Here is a 25,458-nt window from a genome sequence, read left to right as displayed (position 1 = left end):
TAGTATGCAACTTTACCACCACCCTTTTTGGATGACTCTTATAGTTCAGGGCACAGAGATGGGGCCCTCAGGGAGTCAGTTAAGCAAATTCAGCCCTAGCATGTCTCTGTTTCCATGAGTGGAAGAACCTTACACTGTATAGTAAAATCTGTAGAGCAGAACATCCTGCTATGCCCCTGATCTGCCTACTGCGCTCCATGCTGTCAGAGCATGTGCATGTGTACACTGGAGCAGACTCCCCTGCTTCCCTGGACTTCCGACCAGCAAAGAGTTGCAGCCAAAACACATTCACTTTGTGCCAGCAGAGAAGCACTAAATGAATGGATTGAAGGATATGGGTCCAAGATGAATTATGCACTGAATGCCTATCCCAATGTTACCTCCCTTTACAGATTATTACACTGACAGACAAGAGCCAGTCAGTATAATGTCCAAGTTGACATTCTGCCCTTCACTGACCCTAGTCATTTCACACTGGAATTGCTCTTATTTTTTCCTTTTATGCAGATCAACTGAACTTGCATGTCAGCTCCTGTAATTATGGCTCTACCACTGGCTACACGTGATACATTAACATGTTCTTAGAAAAAACATGTCAGAGCTGAAACTCTGAATGAAGAAAGTAATAAGGGAACTTCTGGAACAAGCACAGTTATGGTAGCAAAATACAACCACTACAACAATAAAACCATAATAGATCGGGCATTAGTAAACTAATTGTGTATGTCTTGAGCATGTTTTTGACTCATGTTATCAGCCAGAGAAGTACATCAATATCTAATACGTACATGGATTTCATATTGTCCATAACAATAAGCCACAGTGTATGTATTAGTGAGCTACTGATGTACTTTGAGACCTAGCCACCCACCCGCCTTGCCTGGGCTTCTGATGGAAGGGGAATGTAAACATAGTGGGAGATGGAGTCAGCTGACCTGGGCTCCGAGACTCACGTGAGTGTTTTTTTGCAGTGGAGATGTACCCCCAGTGACTTCACTGTTTGCACATAAAAGCTAGAAAGATTGGAACCCTACAGATTCTTAACTGCTAAGTACAGAAGAAAATGTTGATTAGCAGTATGTTTTGCTTGTTATAGCAGAATTAGAACAGACCAAGTAACTTACATTGACACTGAGGTTAGTCTTAAAACTGGTACAGTTTTGATATACAAGTCTATTTACAAAGCAGACCAATCAAACAAAAAGTACTGTCCCAAAGCAGTAGTACTTACTGTGCCAGTGTGCCTTAAGCAGCTTTTCCTGGCCCTACAATGTTAAATGGCCAACCATTAAACAACTAGAGACTTCAAGACAACATTTTACTGTATTGTCAGCTTAGTTGAACAATTATTATATCTTCTCTCAGTTACTGTTATTTCATCTCAACTTTAACCTTTTAGAGCAAGCCAGTTACAATTTTGTTCTCCAAAATAATTATCTTGTACATGAAATGATGGACAAAATATTTAGCCAAGATCCTCAAAAGGCAGTTAGATTCCTAATTCCCATTAATTTCACTGAGTCTTAGTATTTAATAGCAATACTTGGGCCACATCCCCAGCTGAATGCACAGCTCTATTGAATTCAGAGGGATGCTGCTGATTTATATCAAGTGAGTATCTGGCCCTTTAATTTAATTACATATTTAAGTAGTGCTGCATTAATAAGAGGTACAAGATATAGTTCTGGAATGGCTTATACCAGCATCCCTAAATTATACAAAGCCATCGCAATAATTCAGTAGCTGAATTTGAGGAAAGGGGAAGGCAACAGATCCATCTACTCTTGAATGACACAATTCTCACTCAAATTTCACCATCTCCATTTTGCAACCATTTCTGTTAAATTGCTGCTACTGACTGTAGGGTCTTATAAACGAGTCTGTTCTGTTTTTATTATACTATGCCCATCCCCATGGTATTAGAGCACCTTACAGTTGTAACAGATTTCTTCAGAGCCCAATTTTCAGAGACGCTGGGTACCCACAGCTCCCACTGACTTCAGCCAGAGCTATGGTGCTCAGGATCTCCCAAAGAAACAGGCCCTTGGTACCAAGAACACAGAGTTTCAGTGTCAGCTCCATGCTTGTTAGACACTGGCTTAGGTTGCTTTACAAAAATCACCCGTTTTCTTTAAAGTGTTGCAAACCAAGAAACTACAGGTATGGGAGCTAGGCTGCCATTGAAGTCAGTGGTAATTACTTGCACATTGCTACACGCAGAACCAAACTCACCATAAGATGATCCTTGTTTATTCTTATTACAGAGGATGAATGCTAGAAGCTGGCCAAATTTCTCCAGTCCTTCTGAACAAGGGCCCCAGAAATTACATTAGTATTTCTCAGAACTTGAACATATGGGAAAAATGTGTGGGGTCATACAGGAAACATTTTTGCTATATCAACAATAGCTTCTGCTACCAGGCAAATATTGCATGATAGGTTTGAGTCTGTGGTCATTCTGCACGGTTACCTCCTTTGGATTCAGATCCTAGTGCAAGAATAATTTCTGACTTTAACAAGAGAAAATAAATTGTTTATTGGTGGCCTTCCCAATTCGCAGGGTCCCAGAGCTTGGGCTGAGCCCAAATGTCTACACGGCAGTTGAATAGCCCCTTAGCCTGAGCCCCATGAGCCTGATTCTACTGGCAGAGGCCAGTCATGGGTTTTTAACGGCAAAGTCGGCATATCCCCAGACTTCCTGTGACCTGACCTTGGATAAAGATCACATTTTCCCCCCACTTGGGTTCCTAGTCTCTGCAATTGAGTCAGTATTTCTCCCACCTCAAAGGGCGGTTGTGAGGACATCATTCATGTTTGAGAGGCACTTTAGATACTACAGGGTGGGCACAATTACCTTTTATCATTTTTATTGCTCTCACCTGGTTTAGAAATCCTGATCTATGAGGAAAAGTTAAAAAATTGGGCATGTTTAGTCTTGAGAAAAGATGACTGAGGGGAGATCTTTATCACTCTCCTCTTCAGAACAGCACTTAAGAGGAGGTAAGGAGGGTGTAAGGAGGGTAAAGACACGTTGTTCTCCATGTCCATTGAAGGTAGGACAAAAAGTAATGGGCTTAACCTAAATTTTCCTTGCTGCAGATTAAGTATTAGAAATTTTTCCTAACGATAAAGGATAGTTAAACACTGGACTAGGTTTCCAAGAGAGGTTGTGAAATCCCCATCATTGGAGATTTTTAAGATGTTAGACAAACACCTTTCAGAGATAGTCTAGGTATTCTTGGTCCTGCTTCAGCAAAGGGAACTAGATTAGATGACTTCTGGAGGTCCCTTGCATGCCTACATTTCTAGGAAGCACCTAGATCGGATAAAGAACGACGAGTACTTTTGGCACCTTAGAGACTAACAAATTTATTAGGGCATAAGCTTTCGTGGGCTAAAATCCACTTCATCGGATGCATGCAGTGGAAAATAGAGTAGGAAGATACACACACACACACACAGAGAAAAAAATCGGGGTTGCCATACCAACTCTAACGAGAATCATCAATTAAGATGGGCTATTATCAGCAGGAGGAAAAAAAAACTTTGGTAGCGATAATCAGGATGGCCCATTTCAAACAGTTGACAAGGAGGTGCGAGTAACAGTAGGGGGAAAATTAGCATGGGGAAATAGTTTTTAGTTTGTGTAATGACTCATCCACTCCCAGTCTTTATTCAAGCCTAATTTAATGGTGTCCAGTTTGCAAATTAATTCCAATTCTGCAATTTCTTGTTGGAGTCTGTTTTTGAAGTTTTGTTGTTGAAAGATTGTGACTTTTAGGTCTGTAATTGAGCATCCAGGGAGGTTGAAGTGTTCTCTGACTGGTTTTTGAATGTTACAATCCTGGACGTCTGATTTGTGTCCATTTATTCTTTTGTGTAGAGACTGTCCAGTTTGGCCAATGTACATGGCAGAGGGGCATTGCTGGCACATGATGGCATTTATCACATTGGTAGATGTGCAGGTGAACAAGCCTCTGATAGTGTGGCTGATGTGATTAGGATCTAAATTTGTTAGTCTCTAAGGTACCACAAGTACTCCTCATTCTTTTTGCTAATACAGACTAACACGGCTACCACTCTGAAACCTAGATAGGATAGTCTATTGTATCAGTTGTGCGAGTAACTTCATCTGACTTCAACAGAAATGGAGTGTACAACTAATGGGATAATTAGGCCCCAGAAGTATTAATTACAATGCCAAGACCGGACATCTGATTATTCACTCCCAGCATGGCCACCATGTACAAGAGTTTTAAAATCAGGCATAAAGCTATGATCAGCTTATCTTAAAATGTTGCAGTATTTGTGCTTTGTTCATTTTCTTAAAACTGAAGCTTCTAATTAATTCTTCAGGCATTTGGGCTTAGCAAGTTGTAACCAGGTATTTTTCTGTACTCTTTTGCACTCGGCAGTAATTCATGACTTATGTATTTACATCATATTGCCAACAGAAAAATAAGAGAGACTTACCTTGGACTACTTGGATTATGAAACTCCTCATCTCCACAGCTAGTCTCATTTAGACTGTGACAGGTATTATGGACAGCATATACAGACATGCTGGGATGTTCAATTAGAAGATTCTCCATAGGACTGGTTTCCACCTTGATAGTGGTTAATCCACCTGCAGTAAAACATGGGGGAGGGGTAATAAACCAGCTCTCCTCCATGGGACATGAGTCAAACTGGATGAAGCAAGACTCGCTGGCATCAGCCAAACACTCTAAGGAAGTTGGTAAACAAGAAAAGACTGGGGAGTGGTCAGCAGCTGATGTTTCACTGATGTCTGCTTCTTCTGTTGAAAAGTTAGTGCAAGTGTCTAGTGGAGGTTGTCCATTGTTCCAGTTGCCACAGTTGAGATGAAGTCACAACAGATAGGTGATTGCAGGAGATGGAGATCAGCAAGTTCATGTGCAGCAAGTAGAGAATAAAAAGAAACAAAAGGTCTACCATCAGCATGTACACAGACACTTTACAAACAAACAAATAAAAGGGAGGAAACGTTTTCCCAAGTCAGATATAAAAATCAAGAGTATTGCCAGAAAAGTGATACAATTGTGTAATACAGATTGCTCAGTGTTAAATAAATACTATCCGTACAAGTAGTTCTACTATGGTCTGAACTTGTTAGTCTTATGAAACTGACGTCAGTTTCCCTAGTCAGTTTACACAAGATGCTTTGTGGTTCATTGTTTTACACAAATCCACCTTATTTACACTTAAGCTAAAAATTCCTTTGGAGCTATTGGCTTCCTTATACAGAAGTATGATACATATAACTGCCTGCTTCCTGCTGTAGAGGTTATATTTAACAGACATCTTACCTATAAAGTCAACCAGAATCCATTCATCATCTTCTTTTTCACTGAACTCTGGCTCTTGGCTGGACAAGTTATTGATCTCTCCCACAAACATATTATTCAGCCTCTGGAACATTACTAAGGCAAGAATGAGACTTTGGCTAGTAAGTCTTTGTATCCAAAAATTCAAGACACGGGCTCACACTTATACTAGCAAACTGGCAGAGATAGGAGAATAAAGTGCATAGATGCTTTATCAGCTTACGTATGGAACATGGAGAGTCATGATTTGTAAACAGTTTATACAAAACCTGCAAAGAAGAAAAGAGTGGTCTTAATGCTAAAGCAATTAATCTATTTGTAAATAACAAGTAAGAACTCAGATAGGGCCAATTCTTGACTGCAGGTTTTGGGCAATAGCCTACATCAGTGGTTTTCAAACGTTTTTTCTGGGGACCCAGCTGAAGAAAACTGTTGATGCCCACAACCCAATGGAGCTGGCGATGAGGGGTTTGGATGTGGGAGGAGCTCAGGGCTGAGGCAGAGGGTTTTGGGGCAGGGGTGAAGGCTGCAGGGTGGGGCTGGGAATGAGGGGTTCAGGGTAGAAGAGGGGGCTGGGGCAGGGGTGCGAGAGGGGGTCAGGACTCTGGGCTGGGGGTGCAGGCTCTGGGGTGGGGCCAGGGATGAAGGGTTTGGGTTGGGCTCAGGCAGAGGGTTGGGGTGCAGGAGGGAGTCAGGGCTGGGCTCAGGGATGAAGGGTTTGGGGTGCAGGAGGGGGCTCCAGGTTTGGGGAGTGCTCAGGGCTGGGACAGAGGGTTGGGGTGCGGGAGGGGGTCAGGGCTCTGGGGGGTGCAGGTGGGACTGGGGATGAGGGGTTTGGGATCCAGGAAAGGGTTCCGGGTTTGGGGGTCTCAGGGCTGGGGCAGGGGCGCGGGCTTACCTCACCTCAGGCGGCTCCCGGTCAGCGGTGCAGCCGGGGTGCTAAGGCAGGCTTCTGGCCTGTCCTGACACCGTGGACTGTGCTGCACCCCAGAAGCGGCCAGCAGCAGGTCCGGCTCCTAGACGGAGGCAAACAAGCAGCTCCGTGCGGCTCTCGCCCTCAGGCACCACCCCTCCCAGCTCCCATTGGCCGGTAGTGTGGAACTAGTGCTCGGGGCGGGGGCAGCACACAGAGCCCTGTGGCTCCCCTGCCTAGAAGCCGGAACCACAGCATGGTGTCGGAACAGGTAGGCACTAGCCTGCCTTAGCTGGGCAGCACTGCTGACGGGTGCTGACCAGAGCTCCTAGGGTTCCTGGGTGCTGAGCAAGGCGACCCAGTGCCTTACATGCTGCAACCCAGTACTGGGTCGCGACCCGAACTTTGAAAAACACTGACCTACATGACTCAAAGTATTTGCCATGAGGCGATATCACACTTTTTCATTGGCCCATAGCATCCCCTGCCAACAAGTTGAACCACAGGAAGAGGCCTGATGGAGGAAAGACCCAGCAAGGCTCTCTTCACAGGGTTGCCTAAAGCCCTCCATCTGGATTCTGCCCCACAGGTAAAGGTCTGCATAGCTCCTGGTCCCATCCCCACAGATCTGCAGGAATGTGGGAGAGGTAAGGGCCATCTATGCAGAGACCCTGAGCTCTAGAATTCCTGGGATCTTCCGGCCAGAGTGGCTCCAAAAAAGTGATGTTACTTATGACTTCCCCTGGGAACCTTTCCTCTTTCTGCATAAGTGGAGGGTGGGAGGGAGGGATTCTACAGAAGAATTGATACAGTCTGAAGCTGTATTACCTAAGTATAGCTAGAACGCAAATTCAGTGAAAACACGGTCACGGCAATGGATCCCAAAATAGAACGCAAACGCGGTCATTTTATTTCGTTTTGTTAGAACGCGGTCTCTGCTATAACGCGGGACTTGGCATGGATCCCAAATCCCGTGTTCTACCGAGGGTCTGCTGTAGTCCATGTTGCGGGGGAGGGGAGAGGATTGTAATCCCATGTACATGCACCAGTCCTGCAGAGAGCCCTCAGCAGGGTCCCATTGATGTAGAATGTAGGTAGCTGACCCCCTATGCATTGGGCAGAAAAGGCACACCCCACAGAGCACCACCATTCTTGTGCAGTTCAGGGGCTCTGCTTGAACGTGAAACACATTACAGAGGAAAACATAATCAGGTTCAAAGGTGCACTAGCATGGTTATTAAGTGGGATCCTTTTCATAGTGATTAGTTAAATACTATGTGTTCTGTGAGGTTCTACGGAATTAATGCAAATACGGGCTGCACCACCACAATTTGAGAATAAAGTTGCTTCCTTACATTTCATGACAAGCAACATTAATTTCTCAACAGAACACACTTCCCTAAATGTATATTTAAAGAGATTATCAGTTTCAGACTGGACTATATATATATTTTGTGGGTGAAGCTGAAAAAACCATTAGCCATTTAACAATTAAAAAAAAAAAAAGATGTTCAAGTTCCTGGGATCACCACAACTTCACATAAGAGCACCTGTTGTAGTCACTATATTTGAATCATTAACATAGTTCAAATGATGGTGTCAAAATGCTACACTTTAACAGTAATGTTCAGGTATTTAAACTACAGTCTTATTTTAAGCACCTTTAGCTCTATTTCCACCTATTAAGTTAATTATTAGAATGTGTGTGTAAACACAGTATATCACTTACACAATCTCTCCTCTCTTCCTGGAACTAGTCTACATTTACATAAAAGGTATGAACTGCTATACTCAGAAAGCTTGTGAGAGCACAAGATAAACTATACTAGAAAAGACATTCAAAACAATTGTTCAAAGCAAAACCAAGTATATACGTTTAATTTCTAACAAGTAAATATTGATTAAGGGAGATTATGTTTACAGAACATGAATTCTAAGTTTCTCCGTTAATGTACTGTATTGTAACTCTTGGACCAAAGATGCCTTTGCACTGGATACCAGAAAATTAAAAAAAGAAAAAGGAGACTTTTGCTAGTTACTTCTGTTTATCATTGGAGTGTCTCTCCTGTTTGTTAACCCACCTAGGAACTGGTTTACATTCTGACATTGGGATCCAATACTATTTGTGCCTCTAAATTTGTTGTACTTCTGCAGCATATGGGATGTCAGCCAGAGGCTGAAAAATAAGAGTTTTAATCAATAACTATTGTAACCCTAGATAATTAAGCTGTCAATGGTTCCTATTAATATAGCTGGGGGTAGCATAAACTGGGGTTGGTGCTATTTGGTTTGCTATACAGCTGTAAGTGTGTTTACTGGGTAGGCTATGTGGTATAATAGGGATTATAGTAGTTGACAGAGTTGTGTGTGAAATGACAGCAACATATTTTCTGGCCAATTCTTGTCTGTAAGAACGTGGTTCCTAAACTTTTATCCCAATGCTAAAACCACTAACAGTGTCATTGCTCAACAGTATCTTGGCAACCACCAGGAGGCTCCAAAAAAGCAAGTTTTAATCAAGGCTGAAAGAGGTACAGTTAGATGTTAACCATGCCCAGATCAGACCTCCAAACGTACGGGTGTGGGGCGCAGGCACTGCACACCTGACACTTACATGCATACATCACCTGTGAACAACTGGGTAGTAAAGGGGGAGACAAAGCTACGGTTCTGCCCAATATGCATTGACCAGCGGAGCTGACAGGCTGCAGTCTGTACCACAAAAAGGGAAGAAACTTAACTACACTCCACCCTCACCTTCCAAGCAAGAGGGGAGCCCAGAGAAGAAGAGTTCCTCCTTAGAGGTGGAAGCTCAAATGAAGCCTGTTTCTCTAGGTTCCAGAGTAACAGCCATGTTAGTCTGTATTCGCAAAAAGAAAAGGAGGACTTGTGGCACCTTAGAGACTAACCAATTTATTTATATATGCATCCGATGAAGTGAGCTGTAGCTCACGAAAGCTTATGCTCAAATAAATTGGTTAGTCTCTAAGGTGCCACAAGTCCTCCTTTTCTTTTTGTTTCTCTAGGGTGAGGCTAACAGTCCGCTCCTAAGCGAGCTGAACGTTTAACCATTATGTAACCATTATGCTTTAATGGTTAATTGGCTTCCACTACCTTTACCTCACTCAAACATCATACTGGAGGGGTGCCAGTTGTCATGCCTGACAGAGGATTGTGATTTCAGGTGGAAAGTCCCCAGCAGGTACAGATTAATTCTCCAGACACAAAGAGCTTGCTTTGGGGCAAACAACAACAACGAGGAAGGTGGGGCCAGGCTGCTTCTAAAGAGAGTTTTTCTCCAGGTCCCTAGCCACCCAGGTCAGGCACCTCCCCAATAAGAGGAGATAAAGGACACAGCCCTTGGTTTGGGTGACCTGACCTTGCAATCCGCTGTCCTCTCGCCTGTGGCTGAGTCACATCCTCTGGTTTGTTTTGATCGCTAGGAGCCCCCCTCTACTAGGGCGGTGCCTGCAGGAAGGCTGGGTTTAGTCACACCTGACTAGAGCGCAAGCAGACACTGCCCTGGAAGCAGGGGCGGGGGGAAGGTCCCTCCGCAACCAAGAAAACAGGCCCCGCACTGGCAGGAAGAGGCAACCCGACACCCCTCCAGCCCCTGGGCGGGCCGGCTGCCCCGAACTCCTCCTTCCCGCGAGTGAGCCTGGGGGGCGGAGGGAAGAGACAAAAGGGTCAAACTGGGAACGCAGCTACTTCGGAGTCTGCGAAGAGGAAGTTCAGAGAACAAACAAACAAGCAGATCGGAGCCTGCCCACAGCGAGTCCGGGGCTCCCGCCTCCTCGGGGCAGAATTCAGCCCGGCGGCGCCCCAACTGCACCGTGCGCGGGATCTCCCAGCGAGGGAGCGGAGGCGCGCGGGCAATCCGCGCAGAGAGTGGGGCAGCGCGTACCAAGAGCTGGTACCACTCCTCCGCACTCGAGTGGGGAGGCAACCACGCAGCTCTCTGTCCGAGGCATTTAGGGACACCCACTGCTCCCGGCGACGAGTCACACAGTACAGGGGCAGTGCGCATCCCCCCACCCCCCAGAGGCAAAGGGACTCCCCCCGTTAGGCTGCTTAGGGGCGGCGTGTGCTCACACGCACTCCATAGGGAAAGACCCTCCCATAAAAACGATACAAGCCTCTGGATTTTGAAATGTGCCGAGCACCTGCAAGTTCTCGTGGGCTTCAAGGGAGTTTGCGGGTGCTCAGCGCCTTGAGCAGTCAAACCATTGACCAGATCGCCGGGAACCACGGAGAAAGAGATCTCTTCTGTTTCGTAAAGTTTCTATCGAGCTAGTCTCCTGTCCAGGACCTAGGGCTACTTTCGGAGTCTCGTGGGGGAAGGGGGAGAAATACATGTCAGCCCCACACATAACGGCGACACAGACCGCTCTGGGGGACGCTAGCGGGCTCGCCCAGTGTCTGGTGTTCCCCAAGGGAAACGGACAGCACGTCACACACCCACACCCGCGGCCTGGTCATACAGAACATGGAGCTCATCTACAGGCCCCCCTTCGTGCGAGAGACGGGCAGCGAGACTACCTCGCTCGCCTCCCGGACATAGGCAGAGCGAGGGGTACGTTACCGGGAGGAGGGAAGACGCTCCAGTCCCGAAACCTCCTCACCCCCGCCGCCAGCCTGCCCCTAAAGGACGCAGCTTGGGCAGAGGGAACCTGAGTTGGCCGCTGTGCCCGGGTTGGGGGGTCCGAGTCGCGACCCAGGTCCGGAGGCGCATTGTCAAGCTGCCAGGGCCCCTTCCAGACTGGATACAAATATCCGCTACTCACCTTCCAGAGACAGGAGGGGGCGGACGGTAGCAATGGCTAGTGAGGTAGATGAGGGGAGGCAGCGATGGGTCCCTGGTCTTGTTTCCGCAGCCGCCTCCGTCCGACTCGGTTCCCTGCCGAACCTTTTGTTGTTATAGAATCCAGCGAACAGCTGATCGGCCCCGGCCGCCCCAGGCCCCGCCCCGGCTCCCCCTCCCGACTCCCCAGGGCCGGGCTAGGGTTCAGACCTCACCAATGTGAGCAGAGCGGGGCTCGGGGCCGCGCCGGGACAGGCTGTCACTAACGCACGTGATCCGGCCCAGAGGCACAGAGAAACTCTGCAGCTAGAAACAAGCCCAGGCAACAAAAGGAGAGGGAGAGAAAGAAGGGGAGAGCGGAAGGGAGGGAGAGAGAGAGACTGCAAAAAGAAGAGATAAAGGAAGAAGAGGGGACGAGAGAGGGAGATTGAGATAACGGATGCAGGGATAGGAAGGGGGGAGAAAAAAAGATTTGAAAGAAGTGGGAAGCACTCAGATACCCTAGTGATGGACCCAGAGTAAGAGCCTAAAAGAGAGCGAAAGAAGGGGAATAAAATGGAGCTAACAGTCACACAGATAAGGGGACACAGCATCAAGTTGGTATATTATGTACAGACACTACTGTATGCATAGATACATTATTTAGGATGAACCTAGCTAGAGTTTGCTTCATGCATAGACACATCAACTCTGACTTCACCACAATCAAACTGATCTGCCTGAACTTTCATTTGCAGGCTCTTTGCTTAGAATGATTTCAGAGTAGCAGCCGTGTTAGTCTGGTCTGTGTTAGTCTGTATCCGCGGTGCCACAAGTACTCCTTTTCTTTTTGCTTAAGTGGAGCATTTCCAGAATTTGGGACAAATTGGACAAGGCATTTGGGAGATATAATTGGACAGGAGTTTATGTGCATTTCAGTTGTAAGATAGTTTCCTGAGTTGTGGGTTTTTGTTTTTTTTTTACATTTGTTTGGGTTTTGGTTTTTTTTGGAGGGGAGGGGGGGCTTGTCCCATTTCCAAAATGACTTGGCCTAGAAAGGTGCTACGTTGTTTTGGCAGGGGATGTGGTGCTTTTGACAAGTTCTGGGAGTGGTGGAATTGCTTACTTACTAACAATGGTTTCCATATACTTTAAAAAGTCTACTTGGATCATTGCAGAATTAAGTATCAGAGGGGTAGCCATCTTAGTCTGTATCCACAAAAACAATGGAGTCCGGTGGCACCTTAACACTAACAGATTTATTTGGGCATAAGCTTTTGTGGGTAAAAAATCCACTTCTTCAGATGCATGGAGTGAAAATTACAGATGCAGGCATAAATATACTGACACATGAAGAGTCATAGAGTATCAGGGTTGGAAGGGACCTCAGGAGGTCATCTAGTCCAACCCCCTGCTCAAAGCAGGGCCAATCTCCAATTTTTGCCCCAGATCTCTAAGTGGCCCCCTCAAGGATTGAACTCACAACCCTGGGTTTAGCAGGCCAATGCTCAAACCACTGAGCTATCCCTCCCCCCAACCACTGAACCACAAGAGAAGGGAGTCACCTTACAAGTGGAGAACCAGTGTTAACAAAGCCAATTCAATCAAGCTGGATGTGGTCCACTCCCAATAACTGATGAGGAGGGAATACCGAGAGGGAAAATTGCTTTTGTAGTGAGCCAGCCACTCCCAGTCCCTATTCAAGTCCAAATTGATAGTGTTAAGTTTGCCAATGAATTGTAGCTCAGCAGTTTCTCTTTGAAGTCTGTTTTTGAAGTTTTTTTGAAAAAAGTAGAATGGCTACTTTTAAATCTGTTATTAAGTGTCCAAGGAGATTGAAGTGTTCTCCTACTGGCTTTTGTAGGTTACCTTTTCTGACGTCTGATTTGTGTCCATTTATTCTTTTACGTAGAGACTGTCCGGTTTGGCGAATGTACATGGCAGAGGGAGCACTGCTGGCACATGATGGCATCTATCACATTAATAGATGGGCAAGTGAATGAGCCTCTGATGGTGTGGCTGGTGTAGTTGGGTCCTATGATGGTGTTGCTAGAGTAGGTATGGGGACAGAGAAGGCAACAGGGTTTGTTACAGGGATTGGTTCCTGGGTTAGTGTTTCTCTGGTCTGGTGCGTATTTGCTTTTGGTGGGGGTGGGGGGCTGTCTGTAAGTGAGAATTGGCCTGCCTCCCAAGGCCCATGAGAGTGGGGGATCGTTTTCCAGGATAGATTGTAGATCATTGATGATGCACTGGAGAGGTTTTAGCTGGGGACTGTACGTGATGGCCAGTGGTGTTCTGTTATTTTCCTTGTTGGGCCTGTCCTCTAGTAGGTGATTTCTGGATACCCGTCACTGCATATTTGCAGCTATACAATCAGAACTGATTGTCCTAAGAAACAACAATGGGGAAGAGAGGAATAGATGGGCCCAGTCTGAAAGGAATATGGGAGGAAGCCACATAAGAACAGGGGAATCCAGAGTCTGGTTGTAAGTAGCTCAGATGCAGATGACACAAAGACTGGGGGAATGGAAAATAATGAAGAGGAGAGATAGGTACAGAAAAATCTAGACTGCTTGCACCCAGCTTACCAAACAATGTGTATTTTAATATAGCCAAATGTAAAATCATACATCTAGTAACAAAGAACACAAGCTCTACTTAGAGGATGGGGGAGACTTTATTCTGGAAGCAATGAATCAAAGAGACTTGGGGACCATAGGGGATACTCAGCTGAACATGAGCTCCTTGTGAAACACTGTGGCCAAAAAGGGCTAATGTGATCTCTGGATGTATAAACAGGAATACTAAGTAGTAGAAGTAAAATTGTATTACCACTGTATTTGACAGTGATGTGAATGCTACTGGAATACTGTGTCCAGTTCTGGTGTTCACTGTTCAACAAGGATGTTGAAAAATTGGAGAAGGTTCAGAGAAGAGCCACAAGAATGAAGAGATTGAAAAAACACATGTCTGATAATCTTGGACTGAGTTCCTTCAATCCTTCTCTAAGGGGTGACTTGATCACAGTCTACAAATATCGACATATGGAACAGGGGTGGGTTGGTTAGTTGGCCCAAGACACCACTATTAGTGGTTGATTTGGAGTTAGTGGGGCCCTGTGTGCAGCTTAATTTTTGCCCCCTCAGGCCCAGCCAAGAAAAAGAATATTCTTTCTTATCTCCCCACCCTATTTTTCATTTTTTTTCCCCTTCATCCTCTATATTATAAGTAACGGGAAGTAAATGAAAATAAAGTAAGGTACCTTGATTGGAGCAGGGGGTTGAAGTGCAGAAGGGAGTGTGGGGGGTGGGCTCTGGGGTGAGGGGTGGGAGGGAGGCAGGGGGCAGTGCTTATCTCGGGTGGCACGGCTCCCAAAGTGACCAGCATAGACACCCCTCCTGCAGTGGTGGGGCTAATAGGAGCTGCAGAATCGGGGTGGGGCAGTGCGTGGACACACACACACAGGCCGCAGGGACATGCCATTCGCTTCTGGGACCGAAGCGGTGCAGAGGGAGGGAGGCAGAGCAGGCAGGGAGGCGCCTTAGCTATGCTGCTGGCACGTCTTTGCGCGCCCCTTGAGGGGAGTGGATAGCGGGTCTCTCTGTGCTGCCCGGGGAGGGGGCAGCGTGCGGAGCCGCCTCCCTCTCTCCCCCGCCAGGGGCGTGCAGAGACGTGCCATCAGCCGGCCACTTCCGGGAGTGGTGTGCTGCACTGCCGGCCGGGACTCAGGGGCAGGTTGTCAGATATTTGTCCTGCATTTTTGGGGCCCCCCCATCGTTGGGAGGCCCATTTTGTTTAAAGGGTAGTGGTCAGGAGCGGATTTACCATGAAAGGAGACACACCACCATTACAGAGCACCACTTCCACCAAGCAGCTCACATACCACAGTTTGAGAGCCCCTGGACTAAATAATCACAATGGTCCCTTCTGGTTTAAAATATGTGAATCTATGAAATCAAGTCACCTGAGCTATATGGGTGTAAATGATAGGAGAATCAGGCCTTTGTTCTGAGGAGCAGGAGAGAGGACGCCACATGTGTAGGTGGATGTTTTCTAGAAAGAAGCAGAGTCCATCTGTGGCAGCTTGCAGGGACTCCTCACTAAGCAATTTTAAGACGTTCTATACAACCTAAGGAAATTCTCAGGAAAAAACCCAATTAGTGTAGTTAAAATTGAGCAGAGGAACAGACTTGTTTTTTTGAAAACACCCTAAAGTAATGTTACTGTAAAAAAATACAAACCTACACCGTGGAAAACCTGGTCACCCAAAATTAAGGTTCAGCTAAAAAACCCCGAACACCTACACATTATAAAGTATGGAAATACACAGTTAAGATTATGCATATAATCTTAACTCTACCCCACACCAATGCCTCGCTCTCATATTCCATCCTTCCTTCCTATCTATTTTGTAAGTCATGGTGTATATTTAGCAAAAAGACTTTTCATGGAGTTTTTTGTCTTCATTTTCGTAAGGGCTCTAAGAAGTCTACAACCTACAGCTACAGACATCTCATGCTTGGAAAAAGCCATTATACGTATACAGTTTGTGCGTGGACTATAGTAAGTGCGTATATTACATATTACCAATACTCAGTATAATTTTTCGTCAGTAGACTAATCTGCTCTTTCCCTGTAGATCCTACAGTACAAGGATCTGGGTCAAAGATATTTGTCATTGTAGTTGCTAACTCTGAACCTGATTTCCCTCTCATTTATACTACTGTAAACTGAAAGTAATCCCATCGACGTTAATGGAGTTACAACTGTATAAACCCAGTTTAAAGGGGAATCAGAACCTCTGTTTCTGTTGTCACTTTTACAATTGATGACAAGAAGTTTGAGAAAAGTGGGAAATGCTGTCCCTTGGTGTATTGCTTTTGAGTCAGGAAGTGGTAAAGTGTTCGTTCGGTGGACTGTGCAGCGCTTTGAAGAATGCAGGCATACTGGCAGTTAGTGATGTAAATAAAAAAGGTGCAGTTTGGTTTAAATTACACTGTAGTGTGTAACCAGAATGGCCTCACTTCTGCCAAGAGCTCATTGTAGAATCAGGGCCTAAAAGCATTTTAACAGTAAGGAATTCAACTAAGAGGTGTTCTTAATTTGGGGGAGAGGGGCTACCTGGAAGGAGGCAAAGATGAACAATCTAGGCCATGTTTGTCAACTTCTGAAAAAGCAGAACTGAGCACACCCAGACAGAGACATTCCTGTCACAGCACCCTCTACCCTAGTCTGACTTCTATCTAGCTGTTACCTCAGTTTCCCCTCACTCAGGTTGAATCTCCTCATCTTCCCAGGAAGGCCTCACTGGCTCTCCCAAGTCTCTCTGGCCAGTTTTATTCCTCCAAATATAAAAATGTAGGCAAAATATCCAAAACCGAAAAACAGTTCCTCTACTCATTCTGTCTTTTCCACCCCTTGCCACTCTCAGTTCTGAAAGAATGCACCATTCCCTTCAAGGCCTGCTGCAGAAGCCATGTCCTTCCTGCAGCTCCTCTCAACCCTTTACAGGCTCTGACCACTTTTTAGGTGGGTCTGATAACCAAACAGGGCTGGCTGGCCCCAGAACCCTTGTTATATTTCCATTCAGGCAATGGTTCTTAACCCAGCGTACATGTACCACTGGGGGTATCCAAAGGTCTTCTAGGAAGTACATCAACTCATCTAAATATTTGCCTAGTTTTACAACAGGTTCCACAAAAAGCATTAGCAAAGTCAGTAGAAACTAAAATGTCATACAGACAATGTATTTATATAGTTCTATATACTATATCAGCGGTTCTTAAACTGTGGGCAAGTTCATTTTAATAGGGTCACCAGGGCCAGCGTTAGACTTGCTGGGGCCCAGAGCAGAAAGCCGAAGCCCAAGCTCCACCATGTGGGGCCGAAGCCTGACTTTCTGATAGAGGTGAAACTTCGGGTAGGCAAGACAAATCAGACTTCTGAAACGGGTACAGTATTCTGGAAAGGTTGAGAACCACTGCATTAAGGTGTTAGCTACTCATCTAATAATGGTGCCACTTTGAAGGCATGCACAAACAATTGAGTGTAGTTAATTAAATATGCACTTGTTACTTCAAAGAACCTCCAAGGTCACTGATTTGTAAGATGCACAAGCCAAAAACAGTTGAGGACTAAATAACTTCAAGCCCTAGGATCCCAGAAGACCTGTGAACAGGGCAAGTCAACAACCCCCAAACTTTTTATTATTTTTTACTTTAAAAACAAATAAATTAAAAGCAAAAACACCCAAGAAACAAAACGCATACATGCAATGTTACACTGTGAGAGAAATAACTAAACAGAAAGGAAAATCTAAAAGTTAAGCTTAAGGGTATGTACACTACAAGGGTTACAGTTGCAGTTACACCAGTGTAGCAGACACCTACCACAGTGACAGAAGTGTTTTTTCCATCTCTGTAGTAAATCCACCTGCTCAAGAGGTGGTAGCTAGGTTGACAGAAGAATTCTCTATTGAACTAGCTACTATGTCCCTGGGGACAAAGTCACCCTAACTATATCACTCAAGGCATAAAAGTTTTCACAGCCATGAGCGACGTAGCTAGATTGATCTAAGTTTTAGGTGTAGACCTGGCCTAAGTTCCAGGAAAGTTGACCCAGCCACACTGCACATACGGTTTATATTTAATAAAACACTAATTAACATATTACACCATTAATAGTCTGTGTTAGGCTCCAATCCTGCAATGAGGTCTGCATAGGTAGACTTCAGCATGTATGTGAAGACTTATTAAAATTAATAGGGGGTGCCATGTGGACCTGTGGCACTCCCGCATATAGCACGTTGCAAGATCAAGGCCTCAGATTGTAAACTCATTGAGACAAGGGCGGTTTTTGTTTTGTGTCTTGTATAGTGCTGAGTTTTATTAAAGTTGGCTTTTAATAAAAACAATATAGAGATACATTAATTAATGTATGTTGCAAATCTTGTTGCTGAAGGCCAGGGTAACTTTTGACATTTCTTGATTCTGAGTGCTTGTTCTTGTAACTTTAAGATTGCATCAACACTTTTTGTATGCATTTTTTTCCCGTATGAGAGCACACAAAACTTACATGTAAAAGAAAAGCTTAGAGAAACTAACACATACTAATGGCTGAAAAATGTGTTCTTGCAGCTGGGAGTGGGCTTGAAGGAGTCTGCCCAATATGTGTGACCTGATTGACAGAATTTGCATAGCATTTATGGTTTGCAATGTGCCTGTGTAAACTCTGTCTGGTATTTTAGGACACACATTTCTCTAGGCTGCACTAGCCTTTCCAGAGTTATGAGATAAAAATGGCCATATGAAGGCGTCAGGGTTCCTTCCCCACTCTGAACTCTGGGGTATAGATGTGGGGACCTGCATGAAAGACCCCTAAGCTTATTTTTACCAGCTTAGGTTAAAAACTTTCCCAAGGCACAAATTCCGCCTTGTCCTTGAACAAATTCCGCTGCCACCACCAAGTTATTTATCCAAAGAACCAGGGAAAGGACCTATTCCCCCAAGCCCTACACCCCCTTTCCTGGGGAAGGCTTGAGAATAATATCCTCACCAATTGATATAAGTGAGCACAGACCCAAACCCTTGGCTCTTAAGAACAATGAAAAATCAATCCGGTTCTTAAAAGAAGAATTTTATTTAAAGAAAAAGTAAAAGAATCACCTCTGTAAAATCAGGATGGTAAATACTTCACAGGGTAATCAGATTCAAACAGGATTCCCCTCTAGGCAAAACTTTAAAGTTACAAAAAAAACAGGATAAACCTCCCTCTAGCAAAGGGAAAATGCACATGTTGAAAACAAAAGGTAATCTAACGTGCCTTGCCTTATTTACTTACTCTTTTTGTAATATCAGAGACTTGTACAGGATGGTTTATAGGAGAAGGAGTTTTTTGACCTGATGCTTCTCTGCTTTCCCCAAAGAACACACCAACAAAGCCTCCCCACCCCCAAGATTTGAAAGTATTTTCTTTCCCCATTGGTCCTTCTGGTCAGGTGCCAACCAGGTTATTTGAGCTTCTTAACCCCTTACAGGTAAGAAGGAATTCTAGGCTACCCTTAGTTGTATGGTTATGACAGAAGATGTTACTGGGTGGTCCATTCACCACTCAGCAGTGCCTCCCATGCCCCATCTGGGGAATTAGCTCTACCACCTGGTCTGATGCCCCTTCCTGCAGTTACTCAGTCCATCATTCCCCTCAGTTACTCCATGGCCTCTCCTGCACCAGGAGTGGTAGCAATGTCCTCTTCATAGTTCAGTCCTCCAGCTAAGTCACATTAAAGTTCTTCCCCCTTCCAAGGTATCACAAGGCCTTTGAGGCAAACTGTCCCAAGCAGTCCGCCCCCCACTACCTGGTCTGTGCTACTTCTCTGGCAGCTGATAGGGGAACCGGGGCCTGTCCTCTACACCAGTTTCCAGTCCAGGGATCCTCAACCCAGCAGCTCTGGACTTTTACTCTCCCAGCCCTTATTGATCCCTAATCTCTCCTTGCAGCTTCCTACTCTTTCCCCTTGTATCAGAGAGTGCAACTGCAGGTTTCCTTTCCAACTTATTCTCTTTATAGATCCTGTCCAGCTCCTTCCCCCAGCTGTTGCAGTTAGACTGTAGCACACCATAGATTTTCTCCAGGTGCAGCCTAAGGTTAATTGGCCTAACTTACCCCATCAGGCATTGTGTGTGGTGGATACCCCATCACAGAAGGGTAATTTGACAAGGTAGAAAATAACCTAAGAGCTATAAACTCAGTTATTTTAATGTACTACATTAACTTTCAGCTCACTGACAAGAAGTTTTTAAAGAAACTTAAAAAACCAAGACTCAGCTCTGCATATAGGAAAAGCCAATTAAAATACCTTTGTACTTCCAAAACACTGGTTGTGAGATGGGTAAGGGAAGGAAAGTGGTTGGTAAACAGCACGTGTATTTAGATCTCCACTAAAGAGGTGAGACACAAAATTAAACACAAAGAGTAAGTCCCCGCTAAGGGCTTGTCTGTAGTGGAAAATTATAGTCTGTTAGAACATGTGTTAATTAAGATAATGTTAACCACTCAGTATAGTGAAATATTGTCATGTTTAGTATTGTATGCTGGGTTAGCGGTGACCAGCCAACTCACTGTTAAACATGATAGTTCTTGTCTGCATTGAGTGCCATGTTATGTTAAGTCATGTAACATAATTAACTAAGACAAAATTTTAACATGATGAAATTTTCAAGTGTAGACAAGCCCTAAGAAGGTTTATATTGTTGTGTTTGAAAGCTGGCTCCAGGAAGAATTAAGAAGGGCAAGTAATATATTGGAGGTCCCCAGCAAGGTACTTCTTAGAGTAGAGATCTCCCATTTCCTGAGTTGCTCCCCTTAGTTCCTCTTTCCACTCCTCTCATCTTCCTAATCTTGCCTTTTACTTCCTGTTTCCATCATCAGGAAAGGATGAAGAGAGTGGATTTTCCTCACTCCTCTCCCCAAACCACACAATCCTTGGCAGGCGGGAGACAGGCCTGAGAGCGAGGTCTTTTACCAAAATGGACCAGCTGACCACAAGCTGCTCTCGCCAATCAATGCTCTATTGACCCAACTCAGCAAGGCCCTAAGCATGTGCAGAGTCCCAATGAAGTAAGTGAGACTATTCATAAATTTAAGGTAAGGCAAGTGCTCAGATATCTTGCTGACTTGAAGTCTATGGGCTTGAATCTGCACTCATTGAAGTCAATAACAAAATTCCCATTGACTTCAGTGGTGCAGGATTAGGCCTTAAATCCCTGACCCAAAGCTCATTTAATATGTCCATGGAGATGTTTCTTGGACAAAATGAACAAGTCTTAATGCGGTTGAGAGCAACTTGGACATGCTCTGAAAGGACATGGGTTGCCCCTTAACCCTTTCTGCAAATGTCTGAGGGCTAAACTTGTGGCAGGAAAAGAAACTTCAATTCCACGTTCGTTGTGGTTGTCCTGCAAATTGAGGTCCTTTATAAATTAAAGAGATTCCTTTGGTCTTGGGTTTCATGAGCCACAAAAGCTGGCCCTGGATCTGACTTCCCCTTATAAAGATTTAAATTTGTGACTTGTGTTTTTGAGAATTTCTTCTCATGTTATTAAGTGGGTGGGGTGGGGAAGACTCAGAAGAAATCACTGAAGCAAACAAACCAGGCTCATCTCCCCAAATTGTGTATAGTTGTGCGATTATGAATTAGGGTTAGTGGTGGAAGTAAGTATACCATCCACTAGAACTTCCTGTGTACCCAGAGACAGATTAATGGTATGGCCAAGGCTATAAAACACGATGTGCACATCTAGGGTATTATATAGATGTAATAAAAATAATAATAGTCTGGGGCTCTGGCATCCCATATTTTCAAAACTTTATATGTATTGATTTTCAAGAACTGAAACATTAATGCCAGGCATGACATACTGTACATGTAACACCAGCACTTATGAAGAATATATGACTAGCCATGGTGCACAGAAACAGTGACCTTTCTACAACCAGTTCTGCAAATTACTATGAATGCACTGAGCTTCTAACAAAGAGCTCCCATATGTAGTGTCTTTTGAAGAGGCCCCACTACTCAGACATTCTTCTTAAATGGTAGGTGAGAGCATGATATATCTACATATTACAAATACTGAGTAATAGTGGAAAGAATAGTCCTAAATAGAATGTATGCACATACAAAATGTGAAGCAGTTCCACCTAACTTTTGGAAAATAGAATGTTCCTCCATACAAAAAAACAAATCAAAACAAAATGAAATCTTATAGACAAATATGTATAAAATTAGTTTAAATAGTTAGCCAACCAAGTTTATAAAACAAAACAATGATTTGTCAGCAGAGAGAAACTGGCATAGCTACATGGTAATGTCCTGGGAAGTACTCCTAGATCCTCCATTCAACGCATCTTCCACACATCAGCCGGCGGTTTAAACTCAGTGGAATACAGCTGCCAAAGGCAGTAAATGGTTCAATAAAAGATTCCATTAAAGACTAGTGTCCTGAACCTACAAATCCTTAATATCCAGTGCTTCACTCAGTACCAACTGTAGCTTAAATGGGACTATTTATGGTAGGAAGTACTTTGCTGGATAGTGTGTGTTTGCAGGATCAGGCCTTAAATGTTGTAAGTCCTGATCCAAAGCCCACTGAAATAAATTGAAAGACTCCCATTGATTTCAATGGGACTTGGATCAGGCCCAAAGTACACAGACAGATGGAGGTTTGAGTTTATAATCCTACTGAAGTTAAATATTTTTTAAAATAAAAAAAGGAACAGCTATTCAAATGATTTCAAATCTCTATTACAAATTTAGAAAAAACCCTCTGTATATTCAGAATACTAAGAGCCTGCAAAGTGCAAAGCCTAAGAAATAACTATAGTTGCATATTTCAGGTACTTATTTTTGCAAATGGAATATTGTTCATCTTAGATTCAAGCATCAGACTCAACTAACATTGTCCATTCCATTTCTGCTCACCATTTTTGGACTTTGGCAAGAGCAAGTCTCTGCAACTTTGACAGATTTCAAAAATCTAAAACTGGCCACCCCTTTCCTAGGTATAAGGCAATAGCTTATACCCAAGTTTTCCAAATAAGTTTTTGGGCGGAGGCAACATCTTTCCATCTTTTTAGTAAAACAGATGTTAAAGTCTGGAGATATATTTTAGAGTTCTGGAACACTAATTCACCAGATATTCTGGCAGTTTCTGGAACCAAATTATGAAGTGACAGTGAACCACATATAATCAAAACAGTACATACCACAGAAAAGAGCTGAGTCTTGCAGTTCTACTAGCAGAAATCATTGGATTAGAGTTCTCCAAACCAGTCAGCTGTTACAATTCACTCAACCATTTAAACAAAACAAAAAAAAACAAACAAAAGAGAGGATTCAGTTGCCTCTGGAACACCTGCACTGTTAAAGTGTCTGAACCAAGATATATTTTCTGTTTCATCCATTTCAGAAATCAGTCTTTTGTTCTCCCTCACTGCACAGAAGTGTATTTTAAAAATAAAAAAACCCATAAAACTTTCAAGCCTTCTTTACACATCATAAGGGAGTAAAAATGGGCATAATATTTTTAACTTTTGTATGAAACTTTTACTATCATCCATGGTCAGACTTGGAAAAAAAAAAAGCAGCAGTACTCATCCATGCTTCACCCACAACCCAAATTCTGTCTCCTTCTCTATGATACCAGAATACGAAGCCCTTCACTACAATTGTTCACATTATACAAATATGCACAACCCTCATTTTTCTTGAGTGCTTTGTCTGATGACATTTTAATTGTCATAATAAGTCTGATAGGTAGTAGTGTCTAGGTTTTAAAATGTAATTTCAGTCAGGAGGGATAGCCAGAGGTGCAGGGGCCTGATTGTGTGTCAACATGGCAGTAATTCCCTCCAACCCCCAGGTATGCATTAATACATTCTCCATTGAAATTGTTTGTCCTCCTTTCACATTATGCTGGATTTTTTCCAGTACAATTTCCCTGTCCTCCTGCCTCAACCTGTTTTATGTCTCAGCATTCCATCTTTTCTCCATGTGGCCAGCGTCCATATTCATAACTCCATGTAACCAGGAAATAGCTCTTTCTTGCTAATATTCTTTTAAAGCTGAAGTTTGAGAGCCTATTATTGTGACTCTAGTCTGCCTAATTCTAGTAACATGTCCTTATCATCCAAGGTGGAAAGAGGCCTGAAAGCATTGGAATTTGAAACTGAACAATTGTTACTTTTATGATGCTCCTAGGTATTTCAAGGGATGGATGGGTTAATGAGTATAGCATTTCTTGTTTTTAATTTCAGTGTCTATTCTAGGACGATGGGCATCCCAGAGTAGGTATGAGCACAGATGTACTATATACACACAATGGTGGAAAGGCACTCCAGGCTCAGCTCCAGTAAAAGGGCCTCTTTTCTTTCCTTTGCAGGTCACCTTTAAGAATGCAAACTCCTGATTCCATTCTTTGTTTTCGTGTAATTAATGTTTTAATAATTGTCTATTTGTTTACACTTCTTTGAGAGGATGAGTAGGGTCCCTATGCCTGACAGAGCAAGCATACTTAACTGTGTTTTTAACAATCTGGAACTGAGAGATGGTGATGAGGCAATGATGAGTTGCAGCAAAGTCTCTTTTTAAAATGTCATATTGAAACAAACCTTTGCAGTGTGGTTAGCCATGGTTATATATTTATAAAAAAAAAAAAAAAAAAAGCCCTTCTGCAATGGTATTGTGATAAACATCAGCCTAAGACAGACCAAAGCCAGTAGCACTGTTCTTGCACAGCTGCTGATTCTACAAACACACAAAATTACATCTTGATGACATTTTTAATCTTACCTATTCACTAGTTGCTTCCTGTTAGCTCACCCTGAGTCACATTCTTCCCAAAATACTAATAATTAACAAGCTCTAATTTGTCTCATTAATAGAGTATTGAACTTTAAGAAAGTAGCGTGACTGGCTCCAAACCAAGCTAACGGGCACTAGATTTTTTTTAAAATGTGCTTGAATTTCAAATGTAGGACTCTATCCAGTATCAAGTCACCTCGATCTTTCCCAGGTTTCAAGTTTCCTGGGTTGCAAAACCATGTGCCCCAATTCTGAGCTGCACCCCTATTTATGTCTCTCGTGAATTCTGTACCAAGGTTTCAGTGAAAGTTAGAACAGCCCCAGTAGATGAAGAGTGCCAAACACTGCTGGGAGAAGATCAAGTCACTTAGTCTGCTACAGTAGAGCTTGGGAATACTTATCATGGTGGGGCAGAAGAGACCTGTCCTTTCGCTGATTAATTGGACTTTTTTCTGGGACAGAAAACACTAATGCCAGCCTTTCGCATACTTGGAGCATATATTTCTTTGCCTTCTCCAAGAGCAAGAGCATCTGTGAGGAACCAGATAGAATCCTCTTGACTCTGAGGAAAGGGAAACAAAGTCTTCTCTGACTCAATGATCAGAGGTAGAAGATGATAAAGATGACTGGTTAGCAGTTGGGATAAGGAGTGCTTATTCCTAGCAAAATATATATTGTTGTTTTCCGGAGCCTTAACAAAACAAAGTACAAAACTTAGGGCCTGGTCCAAAGCTATCAAACTCAGTGGAAAGAATCCCAATGACTTCAATGGGCTTTAGATCAGATCTTAAATTGGAACCCATGCACCATTATTATTAGCATTGGACTGGCCATTAACATCACTCCCAGCCAGGAATAGCTGGTTCTGTAATCAAATTCCCCCTTCTGCATGGAACTGAAAGATATGTGCTGCCATTACTGTTGCTGTGAGAGTTTGAACTGATAGCCAATGAGGGTAGAAGTGCTTTGATTCCAGGAAGTTCAAATAAGAGAAGTTAATATAGGAAAGCTAATCAATAAGGCAAGCAATTTATTCTGGTAAATTTTCATGCAGCCTCAG

The 25,458-nt window shown here is 43.8% G+C and overlaps 1 protein-coding gene across 10 annotated transcripts in view; it reads right to left on the bottom strand.

The window, feature by feature from the left end:
* The window catches only part of TP53INP1 (tumor protein p53 inducible nuclear protein 1), a 62,083-nt gene that overhangs the window by 5,973 nt on the left and 30,652 nt on the right, over positions 1-25,458 (bottom strand). Inside the window, exons 3-6 of one of the 10 annotated variants that reach the window (XM_073330552.2) lie at positions 5,569-5,614; positions 5,328-5,441; positions 4,474-4,822; positions 1,232-1,265 (exon numbers count right to left, since the gene is read on the bottom strand). In XM_073330552.2, the coding sequence (XP_073186653.1) occupies positions 1,232-1,265; positions 4,474-4,822; positions 5,328-5,441; positions 5,569-5,614 (543 nt within the window). Of the gene's footprint in view, positions 1-1,231; positions 1,266-4,473; positions 4,823-5,327; positions 5,615-6,243; positions 6,362-11,042; positions 11,360-25,458 lie in introns of those variants that run through there. The other 9 variants (XM_073330551.2, XM_073330549.2, XM_073330547.2 and 6 more) reach the window with 9 other exon arrangements.

Source organism: Lepidochelys kempii, chromosome 2 (genome assembly GCF_965140285.1).
Source record: "Lepidochelys kempii isolate rLepKem1 chromosome 2, rLepKem1.hap1, whole genome shotgun sequence".
In the NCBI taxonomy this organism is placed as follows: Eukaryota; Metazoa; Chordata; order Testudines; family Cheloniidae; genus Lepidochelys; species Lepidochelys kempii.
The sequence above is the reverse complement of the archived record's forward strand: the minus strand, read 5'-3'. Positions and strand labels throughout refer to the sequence as shown.